Raw genomic sequence first — 25,563 nt, 5'->3', positions numbered from 1 at the left:
GGCTCTGGGGAACTTGAATGCAGAGAAAACCAGCTGCACCATCTCTTCTCCACCTACTTTCCTCTTACTCAGGAAGATGCACTGATGTGAAAATGACGTTAGGGTAGGTATCATCTCAAATTCACTCCAGTGTCTATGAGAGCAATTATTGGAAAACCTGTGCTATGATAATAATTTAAGCTACCTCATACTTGATGCAAAGATTAAGGCCCTCTAATATCATTAAATAGAACTCTAATAAGCTCCATTTAGGATCTGTTATCCTGAAATCTTAATATGAATTACAATACAGGCGCTTCTTAATTTATTGTTTGTTTCACCTGTCTCCAAAAAGGAATGACAGTAATGTGTATTTCTAAAGCACATGATAATAAAACTCTTAAAATTGAGATAGAAGTGTTTAAACCTTATCTAAGTAAGGTGGATGAAGCAAATATAACAAACGTCCGTGCCAGGAAAGTTACGGCAAGTGCTTTATTGAAACTTGAGCTTCCTGATAGCAAAAGTAAGAAAAGGAAGCAGATGAAGAAAAACATGCCAGTCTTTCAAGAAAAAAATATTTTTCCAAGTACTAAATTCTAAAAATGGTTTGTCACACAGCCATTAAATGTAAAATACAATGCAATGAATAGCAGTTTTTTAAAAATCACAGATGTATTATATTCAAGACCCTTGCTTAGATTGTGCCCCTCTCCCTTTACAGAGTAACTAATTTGCTTTGCAAAATCCACAGTCACCTTGCCTGATAGATACAGAGGCTCTAAAATCCAAGAGGGTGAATATTAAGAATTTGTAATATGCTGTCGGAGGCTCATACATTCACTCAAAACTTATTAGAGGTCTCTCCCCAACCTGGTTGCAAATACAGGCCATAGATTAGGTTTGGAACAGACTGACTTCATATTATTCAGAGCTAATATGTTTATTTTATTTCTAAAGCCACAGGATCTCTAACTATTTGATCTTTTAAATCTCCTTTTTTAGGAGTTCTTTGGAATTTATCCTCATGTGATGCTGTAAAAATGACAATCATTCGAGATGCTCTTTCAACCTTAACAAACACTGTGATCGTTCCACATTCTGGATGGAATAACTCTTCTTTTGATGATGATCATAAAATTAAATTTCAGACTTCACTAGTTCTGCGTAACACGACAGGTTGCCTGAGGTAAATTCTTTATTTCTTCTTTCCAATTAGTTCTGTGATTAAATAATATGTGTCATAGGTAAATTGATTTTAGGAGGACTTACTTTATCTATCTAAGTTTCCAGTTTTTATTTCAAAATTTAGGCCACTGAACTTTGTTATTCTGGGAGAAAAACATCATGAGCACAGACTTGTGGCCTTAAAGAAGTTATCTTGTAAATGACTCTTCTGTGACTTACTCAGAAAGGCCCTTTCAGTCTAAGATTACTGCCAAAATTCCAGTGTTTTCCACTTTAACAGCATTTTTCTGGTAATCACATTCTGATTGCTAATGTGTTTGCAGCCTGGTGTTTGTTTAAATTCAAAATGTGATGGTTAAAACCATTTTGCTTTTAAAGAGGTGTGTGATTTAAACAATCAGTTTCAAGTTTTATAAATAAGCGAACATGAGCCCAAATACTCTTTTTTAGTCATTATCTTTTACAGTTAAAGTCTATATATAAAGTCTCTTGCAAGCGTGCACAGTAGAGTTCATTATTTGCCGTTAACACTCATCAGCTCCGTTTTGACCCTGTTTCCCAGCCTTACAGTATCCTGAGAACTGGAAGCAAGCCTTAGGGCAGAGTGGAACAGGGACAGAAAGAGTGGGCTCTGGTCTCAGACCGCCTGGCTTCCAGGACCCCTTTGAGCCTCCGTTTCCTCATCTGTAGAATAGGGATGATAATACCGCCTCAGAGCTGTGAGGGGTCAGCAGGTGCTTGTGGAAGGTGCTTAGCGCAGTGTCATCATGTGAGCACTCAGAGCACTCAGTAAGTGTTGTTTAACATCTAAGCATCACCAAGACAGATAGCCTGAAAGACAGCAAAGCTTGCGTGGCTGGTCTGCAGCCTTCCAGCATTGTGACAGGTAGCTATCAGCCCCAGTCAGGGGGCAGTGCTGGTGGGGAGGTAACAAGAATTAGGATCTCAGAATGCAGGCCAGCTCCTCCTAATTCAGATGCCTGCATCCTAGGGTGGGTCTCGTGGCCTAGCAATCATCCAAAGAGCTAGGATTACGCCTCAGCCAGCCAGCTAGGCTTCAGGGAGAGCCTGGGGCAGGACTCACCCTAACTCCCCCTGTGGATGAGGGATAGAAACATTTGGTGAATGCCCTCTGTGTAAAACCAATGACCAATAAAACAGACTAGGTCCCTGCTCTGATGGAACCACATTCTTCCAGGAAGACAGACAAACAAGGAAACAAGAAAATAACAGTAGGTGCTATAAAAATAAATAGGGTGCTATAAAAATAAATAGTGAGGGTTATTGAATGGTTACTTTGGGGGTCAGGGGGTCTCGAATTTAAATTTAAGCCTACATCTGAAATACCACAAGGAGTGACTCACTAGAGGGTGGTGCTGGGGAAGACAAGAGTCATAGGCCAGTCAAGGGAATGGTTAAGGTAAAGGTTCTGGGCCAGAAATGAGCTTGCAGCCATAGCCTACTGAGCAAAGGGCAGAGTGGTACCAGATGATGTAGGATTTTGTAAGTCAGATGGGGTTTGCATTTTATTCCAAGTGCCATGGAAAACCATCAGAGTGTTCTAAGCAGTGGAGTAATGGGGTTCGTTTCTGGGTGCAGTGTGGAAGAGTGAGTATGGGCAGAAGTAGAGACAGGAACATCAGGCTGTTGCAGAGATCCGGGCAAACAGTGAGAGTGGCCTAGACCCAGGTGCTGGGGTGAGGTAGGCAAATTTGGGTTACTTTGTGGAGGAAGAGCTGACAATGCTTACTAATAGATTTGCGTATTAGGAGTGAGGAAAGGCGGGGAAATAAGGGTACACCTAGATCTTTGGCTGGATCAGCTGCAAGCACAGAAGGGCTTGATGGGGGTAAGGGAGAAGAATGCTTGGAAGGGTGAGCAGGTGAGCAGCTCAGAGTTTTGACAATGTCCACTTTGAGAAGTCTAATTAGCTATCTACGTTCCAGTGTCAAGAAAGCAATTGGAGGAAAGAATCTGCAATTCTAGAGAGCAGTCAGGGCTAAGGGCAGATGTGTGCCAGCCTATGGCCATGGGTCCATAGGTTGTATTAAAGCCAAGGAGCAGAAGAAGGCACCTCGGAGAGTGCTAAGATGAAGACAACACAGGACCTGGGGCGCTCCCATGGGCAGATGAGTCTGAGAAGCGCGAGATGAGAGAGAAGCCAAGAGAGAAGCCGGGTGGGGTCCCAGAAGCCAGTGGAGAAAAGGAAGGTGGTGCGGAGAGGCAGGGCAGATGAGAGCCGCCGTTCCACTGCCCCCTCATCTAGTCGCAGTTTTGCAAATTCTCAATCTGCATAATTTTACAGGTAGCCTAGAACCATTGTTAATGGGACACAAAATAGATCCTTATTTGGTATCAATTTATGAAGACAAATTGATATAAAAAAATTTAGACAGAAAACCGTTTTCTGGGTGTTTTATAATTGAAAAGACGAGAAAAGTTTTAGCATAAACAAATATCTATATTTAACTAGAAGTGTTTATAATACAAGAAATTATATGTTTCCTCTATTCATCCAAGAAACATTTAATGACCACCTACTTACTGTACACAAAATATTATAATAGGCCCGGGGGACTGCAAGAAGCTTCTGGCCTAACAAGGGAGGTGAAGCATGTCTAGAAGTAGCCACCACCATGACTGAGAGCAGGCGGCCTTCCAGGAAGCAGGCACTTTTCTGATTGTTTTCTATGTAGCAACTCACTTCTTCTTCACAACAACCCTGTGAGGTAGTTACTGTTATTTTCCTCCTTTTACATATGAAGAAGCTCAGGAGAATAGGCCCCTAAACAATTACATGAGGGAGTTAGAAAGTGACACATCATGAGGGAGATACAGTCCAAATGTGCAGGTTCCCTTCCATGTGTGGATAATGAGGAGCCGGCCACCATTGTGAGCTTCAGGGATGTTACTGTGCAAGCCCTCAGTGCCTCCTCAGACCTCTAAGTGGCTGCCACCTGTTGTCTGCTCTCTCAGATCCTTAAGGTAAGTCCACGTGGTTGATGAGTGCATGATTCATCTCAGCAGCTCCTCCTGTCTCCACCCCTTTAGGAACCTCAGCTCTGCGGGGGAAGAAGCTCGGAAGCAAATGCGGTCCTGCGAGGGGCTGGTAGACTCGCTGTTGTATGTGATCCACACGTGTGTGAACACATCTGATTACGACAGCAAGGTCAGTGCCGGCCTGGCTGCAGGAGGGCGTGGTGGCAGGTTACCATGGTGCCTGGTGCCACTATTTGCATGCCATTGGTTCTTTCTGACCTGTAGAGCCTGTCCTCCTCAGGAGGCCACTCTCCAGATCAAAGGGCAAGTCTCCAAAATTATAGGAGCAAGGACGTGGCAACTTAAGAAAATATCCTGAGAACCGTGAGAACAGAGTGGCTTGGTGTGGTAAAGGCTTTCTCTCTGGTTCTCCTAGGCTCATTCTCAGGGTGGTGCCCATGCTGCTATTTCCTCCAATTCTGTATCCCCACTAGAATCAGAGCCATCAGTACTTGAGTATCTACTGAATCAAAGTTCCTGGTTGAGGCACTTTTTGGGGTTTGAGGCACCCCAAACTCTCTGCCCTCTTGGCTGCAGTGCAGTCCACAGTCCCCACCCCCAGCACTAAGTGTTGCTGCACCTCTCTACACCCACTCCTGCTGCTGCCCTGTGGTTGGTCTGTCCCCAGCATGAACCCCTTACCCTCTCCCTCCTGTGTCCGAGTGCAGGGCGTTCTGCTCATCATTTGTCAGCTGTGACGACCATCCAGGATCTTCCTGGGGACCGAGGAAAGTGGGAAGTACAGGAAAGAGAGACTGAAAGTGTCAGGACTTCCAAAGCGAGCCAGATACTTGGTGTCAGGATGGACTGGACTAGGAGAGGCCTTTGGAAGGTGTTGGATTGTAAGGGTGAGCCTGAGAGGAAAAAGAATGATAAGTGCCTGGGAAAAGAGAGAGGAATACAAGGGAACACTTTTTGTTTGAGCCTCATTGAACCAGGAGATCTGCAGATGAAATTGAGAGGAATAAGCAAGTTGGAAAGGGAAGCTTGCTAGATAGGCAAATGCTGAACTTGGTTTTAGACACTCAGTTGAATGACAGTTGGCCTCCCAATCAGAGGTGTGATAACAGTCTTTTAGGGAACAAAAGACCGTGTGCAGAAGGCAAATGTCAACAGGGAAAGACACCTCTGAACATGGCTCAAAAGAAGGGTGGAGTTGGGAGATTGAGAAGGAGGCAGACATGGAACTTGGGGATATGGTTGTCCCCAGGGAGGGAGTTGGGGCATCTGTTGTCATGCCGAGGATCTGCAGTAGTGAGAAGTGAGGCTCAGGCGTCTTGGGTGCAGCCTGCACGGCAGCAACCCTGAGGAGAAACACTGGGCCGGAGCCTCATGCATTGCAGTCGGCATGAAGTCAGATCCTCAGCAGGACTGAGAAAGGCTCTGCATCCCGTCATCTGGGTATTCCACAAACACTCTAGAATCATAATTCCCTCTTCAGATTGTTTCAAGTTCCCAAAAATAAAAAGTAGTTCTTTCATATTTCCCATTTATTTCCTGTCTGCAGTGTTCAGTACAGAAGTGTTTTGCTCTAATGTGCCGAGTTGTTTTTAATTATACGCCATGCTGGGTTTCAGACAGTGGAGAACTGCGTGTGCACCCTGAGGAACCTGTCCTATCGGCTAGAGCTGGAGGTGCCCCAGGCCCGGTTACTGGGACTGAACGAATTGGATGACTTACTAGGAAAAGAGTCTCCCAGCAAAGACTCTGAGCCAAGCTGCTGGGGGAAGAAGAAGAAAAAGAAAAAGAGGACTCCGCAAGAAGATCAAGTTAGCATTTTATCTGATATGAGAATCTCACGTTTCATTTTTCTGGGAGTGAGGAATCACATATTTGGCAAGAAAATAAATTTTCTGCATAGCTATAGCTGAGTCCCGCAAAGGTGAATGTTTTCAAGTATTGAAGATCATGTTCATTCTGCCTCCATTTAACGTGTGCTATTTGTCTTTCAGTGGGATGGAGTTGGTCCTATCCCAGGATTGTCGAAGTCCCCCAAAGGGGTTGAGATGCTGTGGCACCCATCGGTGGTAAAACCATATCTGACTCTTCTAGCAGAAAGTTCCAACCCAGCCACCTTGGAAGGCTCTGCCGGGTCTCTCCAGAACCTCTCTGCTGGCAACTGGAAGGTAGGATGACTTCCGCGTATCTACACTTCTTTCCATCTTTGCAAATTAACTTGAAATGTTACATGTATATGTTCTGCCTCAGTCAGATCAGCCCTGATGATGAAATGGTCACAGTTACTTAGTTTGTCTGTGAAGGGGGTAAAGGGAAAAAAGGGAGACAAGCAGTTGCTCTGGAGATCCAAAGATAAATACAAGTCCCTCACTGTGAGAAACAGAAGGCTAGTGAGAAAAATAGATGGTGCCAGCACAGTGTAGAAGCCACAGGATGTGTGTGTTGTGGGGTCCTGAAAGAAGACATCTAACCCAGCCACACAGTGTAAGGGAAGGTCAGGAAAAATGCGGAGTGAGGACATGGAGGAGATTTCCTGAAGGGGATGCTGCCCAGCAGAATCTCTAAGGATGAATGAAAGTAAGCCAGTAGAGGCTGAGGCTGCAGTGTAGAGGGAGCCATCCAGATAACAGGGACCATAGGAGGAAAGTATCGCGGTGCAGAGAAGACAGTGTGGGCCAGGACTGCTGGCTGCCCTCTGGGGCCCAGTGTGGAGCCAGGCATCATGGATAGGCCTGAAGGCCAAATTTCAAGAGCTGAGTCCTAACCTGCACACAGGAGGGGTTACTGAAAGAGTCTGGGCAAATGAGTGACAGAGACGGGCTAATGTCGTCACTGCTCACCCACTTACATGGCAGTGCAAAAGGTGGATTCAAGGAAGGGAGAGTTAGAAGCAGGGATTGCATTTGGGAGCCAGTGCAGCAGTACAAACAGGTGAGAGATCTTGAGTGGCAGAACAGAACACAGGTTGGGCAGTGCTGTAGGGACGGATAGAGGACCTCACTCTGTTCCTCTCAGGTAGTTACAGACATGCCTGTGTCTAAGGTTTCTGCATCTCTTTGCAGATGTATGACTATAAAAACTGAAGACAGTTTCCTCTTGTTACCACTGTAAGCAAGTTCTCAGAACTTTCTAAATGTCCCCCAGCAACTTCCCAGACAGTCCTTGTCTAAGACATTTTCAACCTCTAGAAATTTCCTGACAGATGTATTTTGTAGAGTTATTACAATGCTTGCTTTTGGCTACTTATCCCACCTTAACCCCCCAAAATGAGAATCTTTTGGTGATAGTGTTTTCAAGATAGTGAAAAGAATTGATAAACCTAGGTATGGTTTGTTTCATGCAAGTGGCCACTATGTTGAATATAGACTGATAACTATGGTCTAGTGCTAAGCCAGTATGGTAATTTTGTTGTGGCTCCTAGTTAAAGTGCCAGTGACTCCATGTATAAGTGCTGGCTCTGAATCCAGGCAACTCTGCTTACCGTCTGGCACCCTAGAGGCTCTGCCCACAGTTTCCACCTCCCTAAAATAAAGCGAATATTAATACCTGCCTTATAAGGTGGTTGTGAGGATTTAGTGAGATACTCCCAGCACATAGGTATTTATAAACATTTATGTTGTAGAACAGCCTTCACCTTCAGCTTCTGTGACCAGAGGATCATTTGATGATACTAAAAAAGACAATAATTGAAATCGATGTGATTTGAGTTGTTTCGAAGTTCGTGTCTGGGATCATTTAGTGAGAGTTAGATGGCAAGTTCATTTAAAATATAAACATTATATCTAAGCGATTTCAATAGTGAGTTAAAATATTGGACCTTCACTAAGAAAATGAGATAATCGTGACCACAAGTGTTATCAAGTAAGAAGCTATTTCAGGAGCAGCAATGGCTGTAGTTCTCAAGAAGGGAGACAGACTGGGCTGGGCTGAGCTGGGCTGGGCTGGGCTGGGCTGGGCGCTGGGCTGGGCTGGGCGCTGGGCTGGGCTGGTAGGTCTCCAAGTGAGACAGAAGGAGATGGTTCTGTTGTTGCAGGTTTCAGAGAGAGAAGTTCATAAAACTGCCTGAGTGCTTTGCCCAGTAACAAGTCATGTACTTCATTTCCCCCTTGTAGACTTCATTTGATTTGAAAAATAGGAGTATGCATTTCATATGCAGAATATAAATAGGATCTTTGAAATGCATCTTTCCCTCTTATTTGTATTATTAAAATAATCTATTCTGTTGGTATTCAAGAAACTGGATGGTCAATCACATATTTTAATGTTCAAAATAATAGAAAGGCCTGGTAGATCTCTGTCCTCACGTCTTGGTCACAGTAGGAAAGTAGATGTTTTGTGAGCAGCATCTTTCAATTACCCTAAAATTTGAAAGATGATTTGCATTGGTTGAAAAAGTCAATTAAAGCTCAAAGCTGAAAACAAGATTAAAGAACCGTTTTCTAATGTTACTTTTTGGTTGTTTCACTGATGAGTTAGCGCTCATTTCCATTTTATAAGATACACAAACTGACTCACTATACAGAGTTTCTTCATAGTCACAGAAAAATTTCTTGACTATGGATTTTTAAAAAACAGCATCAGCAGCTAACTAATCTTGAGTGAGAATGCATTTTGCACACAAATATACTTACTTTTTCACCAGGCTGTATGAATTATGATGCTGGATGTTTCTGGAGAATTCTCTTTCTTCTGAGGCAAGGGATTTTTCCAGCCAATCTCTTTGACAGGTTACTGAACTCTAAATATTGTTGCAGGGAATGGAGAAAAAAAATGACTTGATGGAGACAGGTTCTCCTTTCATGTGTGCTGATGGGTTACTGTCTCTGCCATCCTATTTATAGCCTCTGGGCTTGGCAGGGGACCAACTGCAAAGAAAACACACGATCCTTCCTTAATCATGTTTATGTATCTGAGATAGAAAGTAATCACTGCCTTCTCTTTTCTGCACAAAAATATCTGGCAGATGGTGGTTTCAGATTTTCAGGCTTTGGGATTTCTTTTTAAATCAGTCATTCCAGCCTGTCTTTCTCCCCAACTTTGGTTTTCTCTTCACTGACACCACAGATTTGATCTTCAATTGGAAAGAAACCATTTAATCTATTAGTTCATCTTTTGGAAACATCTTTTTTAGGTGACAGTAACATATGAAAGTGGAACTCTGTTTTATATTACTTCTTGCCTTATTTTTCTCACTAGTTTGCAGCATACATCCGGGCGGCCGTCCGAAAAGAAAAGGGGCTCCCCATCCTTGTGGAGCTTCTGAGAATGGATAATGATAGAGTTGTTTCTTCCGTGGCAACCGCCTTGAGGAATATGGCACTCGATGTTCGCAACAAGGAGCTCATAGGTATGTTCTGGTGACAAGATGAGCTGTAAATGTGAGAGCAGCTACAAAACTCGTGAAACTCTTCTTTTGATTAATAAATATATGGCTTCTAAAATCATTAACAGCTGAGCCCTAGTCTCCAGTTTCTTGGCATATTTGAGTACTCCTGCTTTGTGACCATTCTTTTTCAGCAGGAGGCAAGCTCATTAATTAATCATTGATTAGGGAAGGTAAATTTTCAGAAAGGCCAGCAATTTTAGTTGTACCTTACAACAGTAGTAGAGTTAGTGTCTCTCATTTCTAAGAGAGTTCCCTATATTCTGAGCCACAAAAAATCTTAATTCTCCCTTTCCAATTTTTGGACTGATATCTGCTAATTCACCAACAATACCATACTCTAAATAAAAAATCACATGAATGTTTTGTAGCTTTCCCCTCTCACATCGGTATAAATGTTGATTCTAGAGAAGAACCACTGTCCCAGCATCATTTCCACCCAGGGCAGGGGCAGGACTAGGGTGAGCTAAGCAAGGCCCCAAGGCCACAACATTTTAGGAGGCCTTTACTCTCAGGTTTGTAAAGGTAGGATTGGCACATGCACAAATCAAACAGTGAGGACTTCTGTAAGCTCCGCATCCCAGGCAGCTTGCTTGCCTCTGGGACATTGCCACATCTTAGGCAGGATGCAGGCTAAAGAAGAGATCAGGGACCCCCCCATAAACCTGAGCTTCATTCCTAGGATCTGCTGCTCACTGGCCATGCGACCTGAGGTGTCCTGTATAACCCCCTCCAGGCTCCATTATTCTCTCTAGATTAGAAAGGAAAGGAAACTCCTCATCTCTGAAGGGGAGCTGTTGATGCCTGCTGTCCTAACTGTGGGTTTACTGTAAAGAGGAAATTAGAGAACTCCATGCCAAGTCCTACAGCTGGTGACAGGTCAGGGGAGAAGGAGGGGAAATGGGACAAGATCTTATGTGGATTCATCTGAATCTATAGTAAACTTAAAATACACCTGCCATGAGAGAAGGAGAGAGAAACAAGGGCGATGACGTTTACCATAAAGAGTTGCTGCAAGGATTAAACGTGATGACTTACAATGGAAGCCCTTCACACAGTGCCTGACAGAATTGCTATTTTGAATTGTTGCCCAGATTAACCTGCTCTTAACACACCATTCCTTTAAGCCAAGTCATCCCCCTATGGAAAGGAAAGGAAGTTCCTCCACACCCTGTGCATGGTCCAGCTCGCACCCGATTCTTGTAGATGTGCCATATCTATCAGTTCCCACACTTCCTTGAGAGAAATCCTTCAAGTCCCTAAAGAGAGATATTCTTTATTTTTCTTATGGCTATATTGTTTGGATTTCTTGTAAGAAGCATGTATAATTTGGGCATTTTTAATGCTAAAATATACATGCTTGACACGTGTATCCTGTGGCCTGTCATATTTCACAACGCAAAGACACAGGTTGACAGGAGGCCTTGAGCTGGTACTGTGAAGTGCTAAGACCTTTGGCAAGAGGAATGTGTGTTCCAAGTCTTGGCTTGTGCGTTTCTGTGTTTTCTGTGAATAACCCTTTTTAACTTCCACTGGCCTGTCTCTCCAGTGATGAGCATTTTTTTTACCTGGCTGAAGCACTCTTGAACTGTTCCATGAATCCATTCTTTTTTTTTTTGTTTCCCTATTCCTGTCTTCCTGTGAGATCTGCACCCCTCCTGGATTCAGTATTTAGCTCTAATTTACCCAGCACTTCAGTTCCTAAGAACCTTCCCCTTCTCTGACCTCTTCCCTCTTTTTTCACATTCATCATCAGCACTAGCAATGGACTTTCTTTTCAGAGCCATTTTTCACAAAGAAGCAAAGTTTTGTCACTTCATAAAAGTTACTACATACTTAACTGAGTGGGACCCACCCTGCTGTTTGGAGCTGCAAGTTCTGAGGGGACCGCCAGGCTCACTCACTCATAGGCAGAGCGAGCTGCCTCAGCCTAACCCCCAGGAGTGCAATTTAAAGTTATGCTTTGGCAAAATGACAAATTACATGTCATGGGCCTTTTGGTCATTCATGAGTATTCAAAATCACCAGGGCTAACTTATCATCTGCTCTGTAAACCACATTTATCTTGTGGCCTTACAGTGTCAGCACTGTTTTTCCACTCTTCCTAACAGTGTTTGCTGTGAGCAAGCCAGAGCCTTCCCTCCGACGTGCTGTACATTGCACAGCATGTAGTTGAGACCTGTCTTCTGCTTACCGTTGTATATAAACAGCCTTTATAAAAACCCCATTTCACGTCCACTCAATTATTAGCATGGGGGAAACTAAGAAAATGTTTACTTGCACTTTAGTTCATTTCTTTTTGTTTGTAGTGCACTTACAGTTTGTCAGTTGGTAATCTCTTTTTGGAGAGGAATAAGAAAAATTCAGTATCTATAAAGAAATATCTCAATAACTGTGAGACTCCCCTCACCTTGTCTTAGCAAGAATTTCGTTATCATCGCATTACTCCTGGGAGATAACATACCTATAATTTTCATAGCAGAACTTTTACCTGTGTCATCTTTTAAAGAAACTAACATGTTGCCACCGTTGTCGTATCAGCTGCTGTACACAGAAATGTGTAACTGTACCCAGTTCACACATTAAGATCCAGAAAGATCTAATGGCAAGTATTGTTTGACAGCCTGACTTGGTCCAGATTCAAAGGTAAGTTTTAAAAAGCTTTAAGAGGAAATTGAGGTATTTGTGATGCATAGGAATTCCATTAAGGATGAAATTTACTATTATAATTCCTTCATTACTGAATGTTACTGAAAATACTTGAACGAAAACAACTCGATTTGTCTACCCAGTTTTACGCATTGATTTACATTTGCTTTCAGCAGTTGACAGTAATGTTTTATAAATGAATCATTTCTGCAAGTGACGTTGCAATAAATGTTAGCTTTCCCCTTATAATGACATTTGTCCTTTTCTTCTTTGCTGTGAGTTTTGATATTTTCCCCTGTTATTGTCTCTTTGGGGGTTTTATTTTTAAGAGATTGCATACCACCAGAATCTGAACAACAATAACCAAAACCTAGTATCTGGAAGCAGAATTTACTCTTTTGCCTTTGGCAGGCAAATACGCCATGCGAGACCTGGTCAACCGGCTCCCCGGCGGCAACGGCCCCAGTGTCTTGTCTGATGAGACCATGGCAGCCATCTGCTGTGCTCTGCACGAGGTCACCAGCAAAAACATGGAGAACGCGAAAGCCCTGGCCGACTCAGGAGGCATAGAGAAGCTGGTGAACATAACCAAAGGCAGGGGCGACAGGCAAGTCTGCGGCAAGGAGGTGCAAGTAGGGCTCTTATTCCTGAGATTGTGCTGTGATGAGGCCTTTGTTTGAGGATCCCTTTCCTATTGGAAAGGATTTATTTTTGCATTTCTTACATGCTGATAAGCTAAGCAGTCTCCAGCACTTACAACCTGCTGTGCTGGGAGAAGTGTTTTCTGTTATGGGGCCTTTTTTTGGTTTTCACTTTATTGTAACACCCTCACTCCTACATTGGTATTTGTCTCTGTCTTAGTCTGTTTGTTCTGCTACAACAAAATGTTGTGAACTGAGTGGCTTATGAACAACAGAAATTTATTTCTCACAGCTCTAGAGGCTGGGAAATCCAAGATCAGGGCACCAGCAGATTCGGTGTCTGGTGAGGGCCCCCGTTCTGGTTCATAGATGGTGCCTTTCAGCTGTCCTTGCATGGTAGAAGGAGGGAGGGGTCTCAGGCCTGTTTCTATAAGGGTGCCAATGCCATTCATGAGGGTTCTTCCCTTATGATCTCATCACCTCTCAAAGGCCCCACCTCCTAATACCATCACCTTGGGGGTTGGAATTTCAACATATGAACTTTGGAAGGGACACAGACTTTCAGACCATAGCAGTCCCTAAAGCCACAACTGGTCGTGCCAACTCCTGGAAGATTTGGAAATGCCAGGATGAGGAAAATCTAGGGGGCACCATTTCCCTCGTGCCCTTGTCTCTGCTCCAGGCCTGAGTGCCTGTTCTGCAAGAACGTCTTCTTGAATCCCCAGTTCTGGAACTGAGTTTTCTGCCACATACCCAGAAAGTATTAAAATTACTGCTCTGCAGCAGGGCTGCTGTGTGGCCTCAGGATGTGCCCCAGGCTTGGATGGTACATTTCCCTTTGCTTCTGCATGACACCTCACTGATGAAGCAGGAGGGAAGGACTAGAGAATCAGTGGTAAAAATTGAAGGCCATTTGTCATGGAGCTGTAGCAGTGACTGTAAGTTTGTCTTAGTATCAGATCAGAGAAATGTTAGTAGGATGCCTGGTGCCATCTCAGAACAGCAGGACAGCGACCTCCCTGAGCCATAGTAGCTTGGCAGCCCTCTCCACCAACCTCCCTGCTTTGCTGTCTCCATAGTGCTGATTTCCCCTTGCTGTGGAAGTTATGTCTTCCTCTTGTACCTGACTCTTCCATAGCAGGGATTTTTATTTTGGTTCACTGCTATATCCTTAGCGTCTAGAATAAACCTGGCCTGCTCATAACAGGTGTTCGGTGAATATTTATTAATTGGCCAAATGACAGTGCTGGAACTCACGTTACATCTCATCTAATCTTTAGTTTATACTTTTGAAGGAGTTTCTAAAATATAAGAATAATCTCAAACCATATTCTCATCTGCCAGAAACCACACCTATCAGCAGTAATGATATTTCCTTTCAGTCCTTTTTTTAAATGTATATTTTTCTATTTCATTAGTAATAAATGGTTATAGGGAGTGGAGAGGGCTGGGAAGGGGAGTGAGTGAAACCATAATCACTTATGCTCTTAAAATGTCGCTGGACAGCCTGCACTTGTGAGCAGCATAAGAAGAGGCTGAGATGCTAAGCCAGTGCCAGAACCTTTGCATATTAAGAAAATTGCTACCCAGTCTAATCTGTTTTTCAAAACCAGAGATTCGGAAAGTCTTGGACCAAATCAAATTGTCTCCTAGCTCCACACACTTAACTTTTCTCCTGATTCTTTCACAAGTACTTAGTGCCTGCCTGCTGTGTGCCAGACGCTGTTCTCTATGCTGGGCTTGCAGCAGCAGGCAGGTCGCACGACAACCCCACCCGAGGTAGCTTACGTTCCATGGGCAAAGTAGACGCAGACGAGGTGCCAAACGAGCAGAAACGCGTGGAGCGTGGTGGGTGGTGCTGAGGGGCAGGGCACATAATAATGTCAGGGCAGGTGATGGGCCATGCTGGGGAGAGGGATGCTAATCAAGGAAGGCCTTGCAGAGACAGCGCCTTCTGAGCACAGAGCTGGAGGAGGCGGGGAAGGAACAGTGCAGCTCCCTGGGGAAAGAGCATTTCAGTTAGAGGGGGACATCAAATGAGAGAGCCCTGAGAAGCTAGAGGACCTCGTGTGCTTGAGGAACAGAAGGAAGCCAGTGGGGCTGGAGCAGAGCCAGTGAGGGTTATAGGAGGCCCACCCCAGCATGGTGATCTGATGGCCTTAGCCAAGGCAGGGCGCCGCATTCCCTCTGCACTTACCCATGAAGCTACTGATTTAGAGCAGCGGCTCCCAAGGTGAAATACAGCGACTTAGGATGAGGACTGCAACTTGACTTTCGGATGTAGCAATATGGAGGTCCTATGTTTAAGAGAAGACGGGATGGTAGAAATTGGAGAGGCAAATATAACTGTTTCAAGGAGTTTTGCTGCAAAGGAGAGCAAAGAAACTTCCTTGCTTTTCTCATGGGTCAGATTTCTGCTCATGGAATTTGTGTTTGAAAATATGTAGCCTGTTGTTGTCAAGGCATATCCCGGGCACGGTCCTGCCTGGTCAAGTGTTTCAGCTGCCATCCTCCCAGGCAGCTGTGGAATCTGCCTTTTGAGCCTTCATCCCGCTGCCTAGCACTTAAAGACAGACGGGTGAACAAAGCAGCAACAGCAGGGCCCAGCTGAGGACAGGTGGCTATGCGGGGCAAGTGCCCTGCTCCCCCAAATCTGTCTTCCAGAGGCTGTCTTGGGTGCCTGAAATTTCATCTCTGTTTATTTCTTTGGGGTATTTAGCTATTTCTTGTTCCATAGTCCAATTTGGAAATAAAAAGGTTGGAAAGGCTTTGAATGGGTTGGCTTTACCTGGCTCTGCTCACCTAAACCCTCAGAATCATTAGCAACCCACGTTCTGTTGTTAGGGGCTGGGGAAGTAGCTCAGCGCCTGCTCCCCTCCTTCATCCTCCTCCACTTCATGAGAGTGTAATTGGGAAGATAAGGAGTAGAAGAGAAAACCAGATTTTAGATCTGGTGTATACAGTTGAAGTCAAACTGTCAATGGAGTCTTAAGACAGAAGTGTTCAGGTGTCCTTAGGGCTAACTCCCCAAGCACTGGTCCATGAGTACCACCCCAATGTAGAGATCTGAGGGCCTTAGCCGAGGCAGGAAGTCCCCTTTTCACTTACTGGTGAGGCCACTGATTTACAGCAGCGGCTCCCAAGGTGAATCCAGTGACTCATGGTCGGCAGTGCTTAAACAGAGCACTAGCATTTGCAAAATGCCCTCAGAGAGGGGAAATCATATCTGTGACCATGTTTTCCAAATTCAACATTAAAACACCCATTTTTTACTTAGAGGTATGAATGATGAGGCAATGGAGGTATTTAGATGAAGGCTTAATAAAGAAGGAGGGATAAAACATATTCACTTGGGAGGGTCCCCAGACACTCAGAATGTAGAGTCATGGTTGCATGAATCCCAAAGCCCCAGTGAGATCAGTGGCCCTCAGTGAAGATGTGGAGGGAAATTGGGATTGACACCGACAGAGATCCTCAACTCAGGTTTGTCCAAGCCACAGCTGCTCCACAGAGCTCACTGCCTGATGGCCTCACTTCAGTTCTTGCCACCTCTGGCCAGTCCCGAACCTGATCAACTCCTAGGCACACCTGATCCCTTTGTGGTGTGTCCTGCAGTAGCCTCCGTCCCTGTGACCCTGAGAATGATGGCCTCTTGGCCACTGATTTTCATCCTGCACCCCTCCGAGTGGGGCTGAGGCTGTGCCACCCGCATTCATTAACATCCTTGCTCTCTCCCTAGATCATCTCTGAAAGTGGTGAAGGCAGCAGCCCAGGTCTTGAATACATTATGGCAATATCGGGACCTCCGGAGCATTTATAAAAAGGTAACCTACAAGAATAGCTCTGGCATAATTAGCATTCATCAAAGCACATACTCATAATCATTTATTGTAATGAAATGTCATTATTCATTTTGAGAGGTTTCTTTTTCTCTTAACTCTGCAGGATGGGTGGAATCAGAACCATTTTATTACACCTGTGTCGACATTGGAGCGAGACCGATTCAAATCACATCCTTCCTTGTCTACCACCAACCAACAGATGTCACCCATCATTCAGTCAGGTCAGTGGGAAACGCCACTCCTTCACGAGAGCCTTTGTGTGACAGAACATTGTTTCCCAGCCAGAGAAGATCAAACATAAGCTGGTTAAGCCTGTCATCTCCAACGCTACCCATGCAGCAGAGAACCTTCTGTAGGAATCACACACCATTATAAACCACAAGCCCACTTTCTTCCTTCCTTTTTAAAAGTTTATACCAGTTTACATCAGCAAGAGCACCCCAGGCCCTGCCCTCAAGTCTGCCTCACTAAGTGTGAGAAGGGGCCCTGAAATCTGCAGTTGACAGACTGGACAGGGGAGCAGGGTGCCCGAGAGTGGAGGGCCACACTTCGAGACATGCTGGGTTATGCCGGAAAGTGGCTGCCCTGTATGCTAGCTGACCGTAAGGTTGGAATCTCCTCCAAAGTGAATTTTTTTAAGTTTTCTTAGTGAAACCTTTTAGAAGCAGGGTCCTTTAACAGAGGACCTTTAAGGTCTTCAGATCCGCAACCTGGGAGAGCTGCCTGCTGTTCTTCCTCTGCAGACCCCCAGCATCTGCTGCTAATGGAAGCAGGCCTTACGGGTGGGTCTGTGGGAATTCTTTTAGATTTTTAAGTTGGGAATCCTGTCAACCATACTGTGTACTTCTTTGTAAGTTTAACTTCGTGGAAAGAATGTTTTGAGATTCAGACTAAATTTTTTTACATGTAAGGGCAGATTATTACTGCCAAGCCAATCAGTCCTGTAAATCTAATTCTTTCCAAAATGAGAAAGGAAGAGTAATAAGTATCTTATTTTTATTTCGCTTTAAATCACCCATTCTGACTTTTAAATATTACCTATTTTATTCAGCAGTGTTACTGCTGGCAGTCTTATTTCTCATGTGGACAAATGTGGCCAAAAAGACTAATATACATGGCCGGTGGTTCTTGCCACATAATTGGATGTCCCCACTTGAACTAGAATTTTTTTTAATTATCTGTGCTTGTTGTATATGGTATTTATCTTAGTTTTTAAATTATAAGTTGCTTTCTTGAAAGAAACCTACATGTCTGGTTTTTAACATCCTTGCTAAGCTCCCAGGTATAGCCTGAAACTGCTCTCTTCTAGAAAAATGTTCAGAACCTTTTAGGGTCTTGGGGATAGAGGTGCCAGGGAGATAAAGAGGTGTGGCTGCATAACGAAACGCACATAGACAAGCAAAGGATAATTTTAGATCAGTGCGAGCTTGTCCAGTCTGCGGCCAGGGGTTGCATGCGTCCCGGGATGGCTTTGAATGCAGCCCAACACAAATTTGTAAATTTTCTTAAAACATTATGAGATTTTTTTGTGACTTTTTTTTTTTATTTCCTCAGTTATTGTTAATGTTAGTGTATTTTATGTGCGGCCCAAGATAATTATTATTCTTCAGTGTGGCCCAAGGAAGCCAAAAGATTGCACACCCCTGGTCTCATTAGCACATAGTTACTGAATAGTGACCTTGTTTTCAGGACCCCTTAAATATACATGCTGGACAGTGTTGACTAGCCCCATTCAAATTCCTAGGTGCCTCTTGGGATTCTAGTCAGTGGTAGGGAATACTCCACTTCTCCTCTCCAGTTATTCTAAGGGCTGATCATGCATCCCTTCACAGTAGTGTGGGATCTGCTTCTGGGCATGTCTGATGCCTGGCTGATGTCATTGGAGGCAGGCAGGTATGCTTTCTGTCCTACTACCTTCTGGAAAGTAAGCAAGGTGAGCAGCACATAGACATTGTCCATACATGCTTACATGTTTAACACTGAGCAATCCTATGTCAGTGAGGTGACTTTTTAGGAAAAGTATTTCATTGTCAGTCTTCCTCTGAAAGTGTCAATTTGTACAAAACCACTGGTGTCAAGGTTTGGGGTGCTGTTGCTTTCGAGTGTATCAAGTGAATAAGTAGCCACTATAATGTGAAATTAAGGGAAGCAAGATGATTTTTTTTTAATAAGAAAAAGGAAAAAAACGTATGTGAAATGTTTCTCTCTTCCTTCTGTGCCAGAGTGTCCAAAAAGAGTCCTAAGGATAGATACGGTATTATTAGATGTTGACTGAAGCTGGGCTAAAAAAATCCTCTGGGCCTTTCTGAGGTCAGGACTTAGCACCATGTGTGTTTCCTGATGAGCCAGGCTTACTGGGTTTAAATTGTTTCCTTGATAACCATAAAAAGAATTATAAATTTTATAGACTGGGTGCTCTTATTCAAACACGTTTAGAGATGTGGATATTTTTAAAATAATTAGAAATCAAAACATGCCATAAAACTTCTGTTGACTGAAGAGCTATACATAAAGGATAATAGGTGGGTATTTTGGCCAGGCGCGGTGGCTCAAGCCTGTAATCCCAGCACTTTGGGAGGCCGAGACGGGCGGATCACGAGGTCAGGAGACCCAGACCATCCTGGCTAACACGGGGAAACCCCGTCTCTACTAAAAAAAAAACTAGCCGGGCGAGGTGGCGGGCGCCTGTAGTCCCAGCTACTCGGGAGGCTGAGGCAGGAGAATGCCCGGGAGGCGGAGCTTGCAGTGAGCTGAGATCCGGCCACTGCACTCCAGCCTGGGCGGCAGAGCGAGACTCCGTCTCAAAAAAAAAAAAAAAAAAAAATAGATGGGTATTTTGCAAGCAACTGAACTGAGATCATAAAATAACAGGTATAACTCTTGCATGGCTAGTAAGTTATGATCACTTACTCAGTTTCAAAGGCCTAGTTAAGACATTGAGACACACTGGTGGGGAAACCTGCATGATCTCTACACCGTGCCTCTTTAGCCAGGCGGCTTGCCCTCCAGCTTGAGAGTGAGCCCCGATGCTGACTTTGCTGAGTTGTGCAGTGGCGGGCCTGCATGCAGGTCGCACTTGCGGTACTTGGGTCTAGCTGCTCTTCAACTCCCAGCACCTCTGAGATATTTTCAGCACCAGCTGTGTGTCATTTCTAGTTACTGACCTTTGTGTTTCTGGAGAGGATTTTCCACAGATACTGATGCTGATTTCTCTTTCTTCCCCTCTTTCTCTCCTCCTTTGCCTCTCCCTTCAGTCGGCAGCACCTCTTCCTCACCAGCACTGTTAGGAATCAGAGACCCTCGCTCTGAATACGATAGGACCCAGCCACCTATGCAGTATTACAATAGCCAAGGGGATGCCACACATAAAGGCCTGTACCCTGGTAAGACGCCAGTTGGGTGTGTGATACAGTCTCTTGAAAAGCCGCATTTGCAGGCACTCGGCCAGTGGTCTGGGAAGTAGCCTGTGCTTGTATTGAGACGGTCCCCCAGCAGCAAACCATGTTCCAGTCATTCCCTTTCCTACTTTGGGGATTGTTGCCTTTTCTGCTTGTTTAAAGTAAAACAAGCATGTACTTGTTTGTATGTATGTATATATGTATGTATGTAGCTGTACGGTGGCCACAAATAAAAAGAGGGCTGTATCCAAATAAATCATTTCTGGCTGCTCACTGGCACAGTCCCTTTGCTCCGTGCCCTCCTGCCTTGAGCAGTCTCTGTGTTTTCCACATGCATCAGAACCCTCAGCCCGGTGTCGCTTTGCAGGGGCTACGTCTTCTAGACAGGCCCATTTCTTAACTTCAAACCAGAGAATGGAGATCAATTTCATTTACATTTTCATGGAGAAGAGTTTGAATAAATAGCAAAAGGTATAATGTGATTCTTCTCAAAGTGATTATTTTTTAAGAATAACAGAAATAATGTTACATAGTGTTAATATTTTTATATCCTATTCAGAAAGCTGTGCATACAATTTATTTAAAGGATACCAGCCCAAAGGGTTACTAAGCTTTCATACTCTTCCCATTCTCAACCGTCCAGCAGATTATAACTACTTTAGATGTTCCAAATAAGTCAGTGTAAGCTACCCCACAAAAAGTACTCTTTTCTCAAACCTGTCTATTAAAAATAAATAAAAGCTAGTGGCAGCTTTACTCCTGCTGGGGGAGCAGTCTTCGTTGTACTGTTGTCTTTGAAATTGTGATTTCACAGGACTATTTACTAATCGACTGTTGTTACTATGGCAATTAATAGCTCAGAAAATTGCAGATGCTACATTTCAGCACCAAGCTCTGTGCAAAAGGAAATGCACATACCAGCTGAAGTGCATGGTTGCTTCCGACTTGCAGCAGCCTGCCTTATCTTACAGATCGCCTCTTTAGCATGCATGCCCTTCTGTATCTTCTTCGCTTGCTTCAATAAACTAATTTGCCTCAAGTACGTTTCATTTTCCTCATTAAAAAAATAAAAATCTTTGCTAGCCTTAACAATAATGGAAGGGTAACATCATCAGGAGTCTACTATGGACTTTTGAAGACAATTATCTCATTATTACCAAGTTCCTTTTGTATTAAAACATACTTAAATATAGCAGGCACAAGACTGTGCCTCCATTGTTGCCCAACGGCTGCTCCTTCCTTGACCTGAGATTTTGAATCCCAGTTGTTTGGAAGGCATGAGGCTTGTTCGAATATTGTGTTTCGCTTCTCCTCTCTGACCCACTGCTGTAGCTCGGAGCCCTGAAAAGGGGTGTTCCTCAGCTCAGGATCCTGTGCTGCTGTCCAAAGCCAGCCGGAGAAACCCTCCCACGTATGAGCAGAGCTTGAGCAGGAACCTTTGTGCATGGGCTCTGCACTGGCATTGCTTTTTGGGGAAACACATGCGGCCTGTTTTTGCCATAGTTTTGCTATTAGCCACCCCCAGCCCTGAGTTAAGCAGCAGCCAGGCCAGATCCAGACCCTGAGCTGCTACCTCTCCCAGCCTGCATTGGCACTGGGGAAGGCAGGCCCTGTCGGGGACAGCACTAGCCCTAGTGCAGGGGAGACCGCTCAGCCTAATGGACCAGAGTAATAAGCACTAGTTTTAATTTCATAAAATATTTTCTTACAGGCTCCAGCAAACCTTCACCAATTTACATCAGTTCCTATTCCTCACCAGCAAGAGAACAAAATAGACGGCTACAGGTGAATTTGCAATATCATTTTTACAGAAGGCCGATTAGCAGTTAACACAGTAAGGGGTCCACGTTGGTTGACTTCCCAGAGCTGGGCCAACACGGCAGGGTCCTAGATGCTTTCCCTGGGGATCGTCACTCCTTGGAAACTCACCCGTGGTTTAAGCAAAGCATTTCCACGGTAGCCTCACGTTCTTAAGTATCCACATCGGTACTGCTGAGACCACCATGCCACTGATGGGGACAGCCAAGAAGTCTTTAGTTCATGTCCTTTGCCCAGCGGTGTCCTTTTCCCACTCTTTTTCTGTAAAGCTCTAAAATCTCTTCCAGCCTCTGGGTGAGGGAAGGTTGGTAAGCACACTTCATGCCCTCATCACCTTGTTCTCTTTTGTGTATACCTCATTCTCCATCTCACCCCTCTCTGTCCAGGCTCCACAATTTAAAAACACTGAGTCCATGGCCAGGTCTGTTTGTGTCGGTGGTCAAAGTGGACTCAGCCCCTGCCGGAATGGACCTCACTGTGGGAGAGTGGGACTGGCGGTTATAACACATCCCGGCTTTGCTTTCATGAAGGGCCTGCAGTCAGTCTCAGGTCCTTCCCGGTGCCATGGTGAACCTGGACCATCTGGTCGCTCCTCTTCCCTTTCAATAACAGAGCAGCTGGAGTTTCCTAAAACAAGACTGTATCCTGTCCTTCAGATAAGGATGTGTTCTAAGACCTCTCCTTCTCATCATCTTTTCTCTGTAGATGGAAGAAAACGAATTTTCCAAGTTATTCATAATTTATGCCATAGTTTTTTAGTCAGGAAAAATAGACCAGAATCATAACTCTGGCTTGAAAAGAGAATTTAGCTCTGAAATCCTTATAATGTTAGAATGCATTGAGTTCCAGGACATAACATTGATTCCTGTGTGGTAAATTTGTTACATCTTACTAAGTAGTGGGATTTGGGCATGATCAAGAAGATAGACATAATAACCATCACAATTTGAAGAAATTAATGTGAGGTCAACACTAAGACTGAACAAAAGGAAATGGAGAGCAGTGTGCCCTTTGTGGGTGCCCACATGTGCCTGGCCTTGCCCACTTACAGATGGACTTAGCCCTGGCTTGGGGAAGCCTTTTCCTCTAGAACCGTATTTGCTCACATGTCTCTCCTAATTTTACTATTCTTCTACCTTGAGATTGCTTATTCCTTTAATATTACGACTTACAGCAGAGTTTCCAAAGTGTGACTATTGTTCACCTAGCCACATACATCTTTTAAAGTGGAGAGATGGACTCCATCTTCATATCCAAAGTAAATGTTTTAAAAGATGGTTCGGTAATTATGCAATTATGCAAGGCCCAGAAACCCAATCTTCGACTAAATTAGTGATGTGCTAATAATTCCCCTATGTCAAAGCAAATGTCAAGACCATCCTCTCATTCGGCATGCCCAGGTAACGGGTCCCTCCACAGCTGAGCACACAGCAGGGCCTCCAGTAAGGAGGGGAGGCCGCTGGGGCCACGTACCTGGAGATCTCAGGCTCTCCTGAGGCACCTACTTCTCTAGAGGTCTTAGGACAGGAAATTCAGCAGCCTGCCTGAGAGTGCAGCTTAAAATCCTTAGAGTCCAATAGTAAACAAACACATAGTGTGTGCCAGAAACAGCTTTTAACCTTAAGCTGCAAATATTGAATATTGCTTTAAAAATATGAAGCAAGAAGCCCACATTAATTTTCCTGACACGTCTTTTTAAAAAATTGCTTTTATTTATTTGCCTTTTCATTTTGTCAACAGCATCAACAGCTGTATTATAGTCAAGATGACTCCAACAGAAAGAACTTTGATGCATACAGATTGTATTTGCAGTCTCCTCATAGCTATGAAGACCCTTATTTTGATGACCGAGTTCACTTTCCAGCTTCTACTGATTACTCAACACAGTACGGACTGAAATCGACCACAAATTATGTAGACTTTTATTCCACTAAACGACCTTCTTATAGAGCAGAACAGTACCCAGGGTCCCCAGACTCATGGGTGTAGCATCAAGATGCCCGACAGAGGAACTCTTTCTTTCTAACCTTGTTTGGATTGAGGTGAAAAGTCCATCTTGCTGATTTGATGATTGAAATGTGAAAGTGAAGTGGAAGGAATGAGTGAAGTGCGTTTTTTTTTTTCTTTTTTGAGGAATTATCAGGGAAGTGAGGAAATTTTGGGAGAGGACTTTCTAAGCTCTATTTAGTTGTTAGATCTAATTACTTATAGATTCTGTAGTCTGATGAAGGTGTGGGTGACGTGATGAGAGGTTTGAGAAATGGGTGAAATGAAATGGGGGATGTGTAGGTCAAATCAAATTAAAGATTTTTTTAATGTGAATAAAGTTATGTTCTGATAGTTTGTACAGAAAAAATAAAATGGATGCCCATGTTTTATTGCTATTACTAAATGTCAAGATTGTATGCTATTATGTCTTGTAAATTTCTTTGTTGGTGTAAATATGGAAATGCCACATTGGTTAAGTGCCATCATTTGTAATGCAGTGTGTCACTTGAGAAGAGATTTGAAGAAACTGACAACTTCAAAAACAAATGGGAAGCCCAAGGAACTGTGAGCAATTAAAAACAAACTGCGACGCCCTTTATCCCCACCACGCGTAGTGTACTTTGGAAGCACAACGTCCAGGCTGGTACCGCAGCGCCATGCCCATTCCTCGCCTCGTTCATAGGACACTTCACTGCCATTTTCTATGCACATAAAAGAAAAATAAATGTGGAAATTTCATCCTTGGAAATGTGTTCTCTATTCTTTTTAAATTTTCTGTATGTATATGGAAAAGCAGATTTAATAAACACAAATCTAACTGCATGTTGGAAACAGCCTAAACATATCCAACTATTTTGGACTTTTCCTAGTTTTATATGTACTTTGTAAGATGGACCACACCAAAGAATTAAGCTATGAACTTTCCTCCTCTGACTATGTAGGTGTTTTTATTTCTTGGAATCTATTTTAAATCTAGTACACTTTACAGTTTTATCATGTTTTTCTCAGACCCATATGTACATATCATCACTCTTCACCTAAGACAAGTTATATCTGGCAGCGTGGCCGTAACTAAATTGATACTTTTTTAGGCATCGTTTTTAAGAACTCGGTAACTTCATAATAATAGTGGTTGGGCATTTATTTCGTTGGCACCAATATAATAAAACAAATTCTAAATTATGATCTTGTTGAATAATTCCATGAGACAGTAATTCCTGGATTAGGAATGGGGCAGGGGAAAGAAGCCCCACAGATAGGGTAGGCAGAGGACCCCATAGCACCACACAGCATTACTTGGGAGCTTTTCTCCATCTGTGGAGACAATGAGGGGCACCAGGCCCAAAATCTGAGGCCTTCTCGGGTCTTGCAGTTTCCACCCTTCAGCCCTAGCTCTTGGATCTTTGTGTAAATATGGAAATGCCACATTGGTTAAGTGCCATCGTGGAAAACTAGGAACTAATTTACCTATAGCTGTACTAGGAAAACTAGGAACTAACCCCCATGGCGTCAAACCCAGAAGTGTTGTCTTAACTCAGTATACCCTGCAAGTGTGATACAAATCACAGATTAAAACATTTGTACTTACATTTGTGAGTATATGGAAAGAAACCCAAGAGAAAGCTATGTTTTGTTGCCGAATGGACAGCAGCCCAAGATTAGCATCCAAAGTGAAATGG

General features: G+C 43.8%; 1 protein-coding gene across 4 annotated transcripts in view; it reads left to right on the top strand.

The window, feature by feature from the left end:
- The window catches only part of PKP4 (plakophilin 4), a 228,820-nt gene extending 204,188 nt beyond the window's left edge, over positions 1-24,632 (top strand). For 3 of the 4 annotated variants that reach the window (XM_011991719.1, XM_011991737.1, XM_011991709.1), the window contains 11 exons: positions 985-1,168; positions 4,219-4,336; positions 5,784-5,975; positions 6,159-6,332; positions 9,361-9,511; positions 12,608-12,803; positions 16,577-16,661; positions 16,783-16,900; positions 19,934-20,062; positions 21,789-21,862; positions 23,636-24,632. In XM_011991719.1, the coding sequence (XP_011847109.1) occupies positions 985-1,168; positions 4,219-4,336; positions 5,784-5,975; positions 6,159-6,332; positions 9,361-9,511; positions 12,608-12,803; positions 16,577-16,661; positions 16,783-16,900; positions 19,934-20,062; positions 21,789-21,862; positions 23,636-23,884 (1,670 nt within the window). In that variant the 3' untranslated portion in view covers positions 23,885-24,632. The remainder of the gene's footprint in view (positions 1-984; positions 1,169-4,218; positions 4,337-5,783; positions 5,976-6,158; positions 6,333-9,360; positions 9,512-12,607; positions 12,804-16,576; positions 16,662-16,782; positions 16,901-19,933; positions 20,063-21,788; positions 21,863-23,635) is intronic. The other variant, XM_011991728.1, reaches the window with a different exon arrangement.
- The last annotated feature ends 931 nt before the right edge of the window (positions 24,633-25,563 follow it).

Source organism: Mandrillus leucophaeus, unplaced genomic scaffold (assembly GCF_000951045.1).
Source record: "Mandrillus leucophaeus isolate KB7577 unplaced genomic scaffold, Mleu.le_1.0 Scaffold110, whole genome shotgun sequence".
Classification (NCBI taxonomy): Eukaryota; Metazoa; Chordata; class Mammalia; order Primates; family Cercopithecidae; genus Mandrillus; species Mandrillus leucophaeus.
This window is presented reverse-complemented; position numbering and strand designations above follow the sequence as displayed.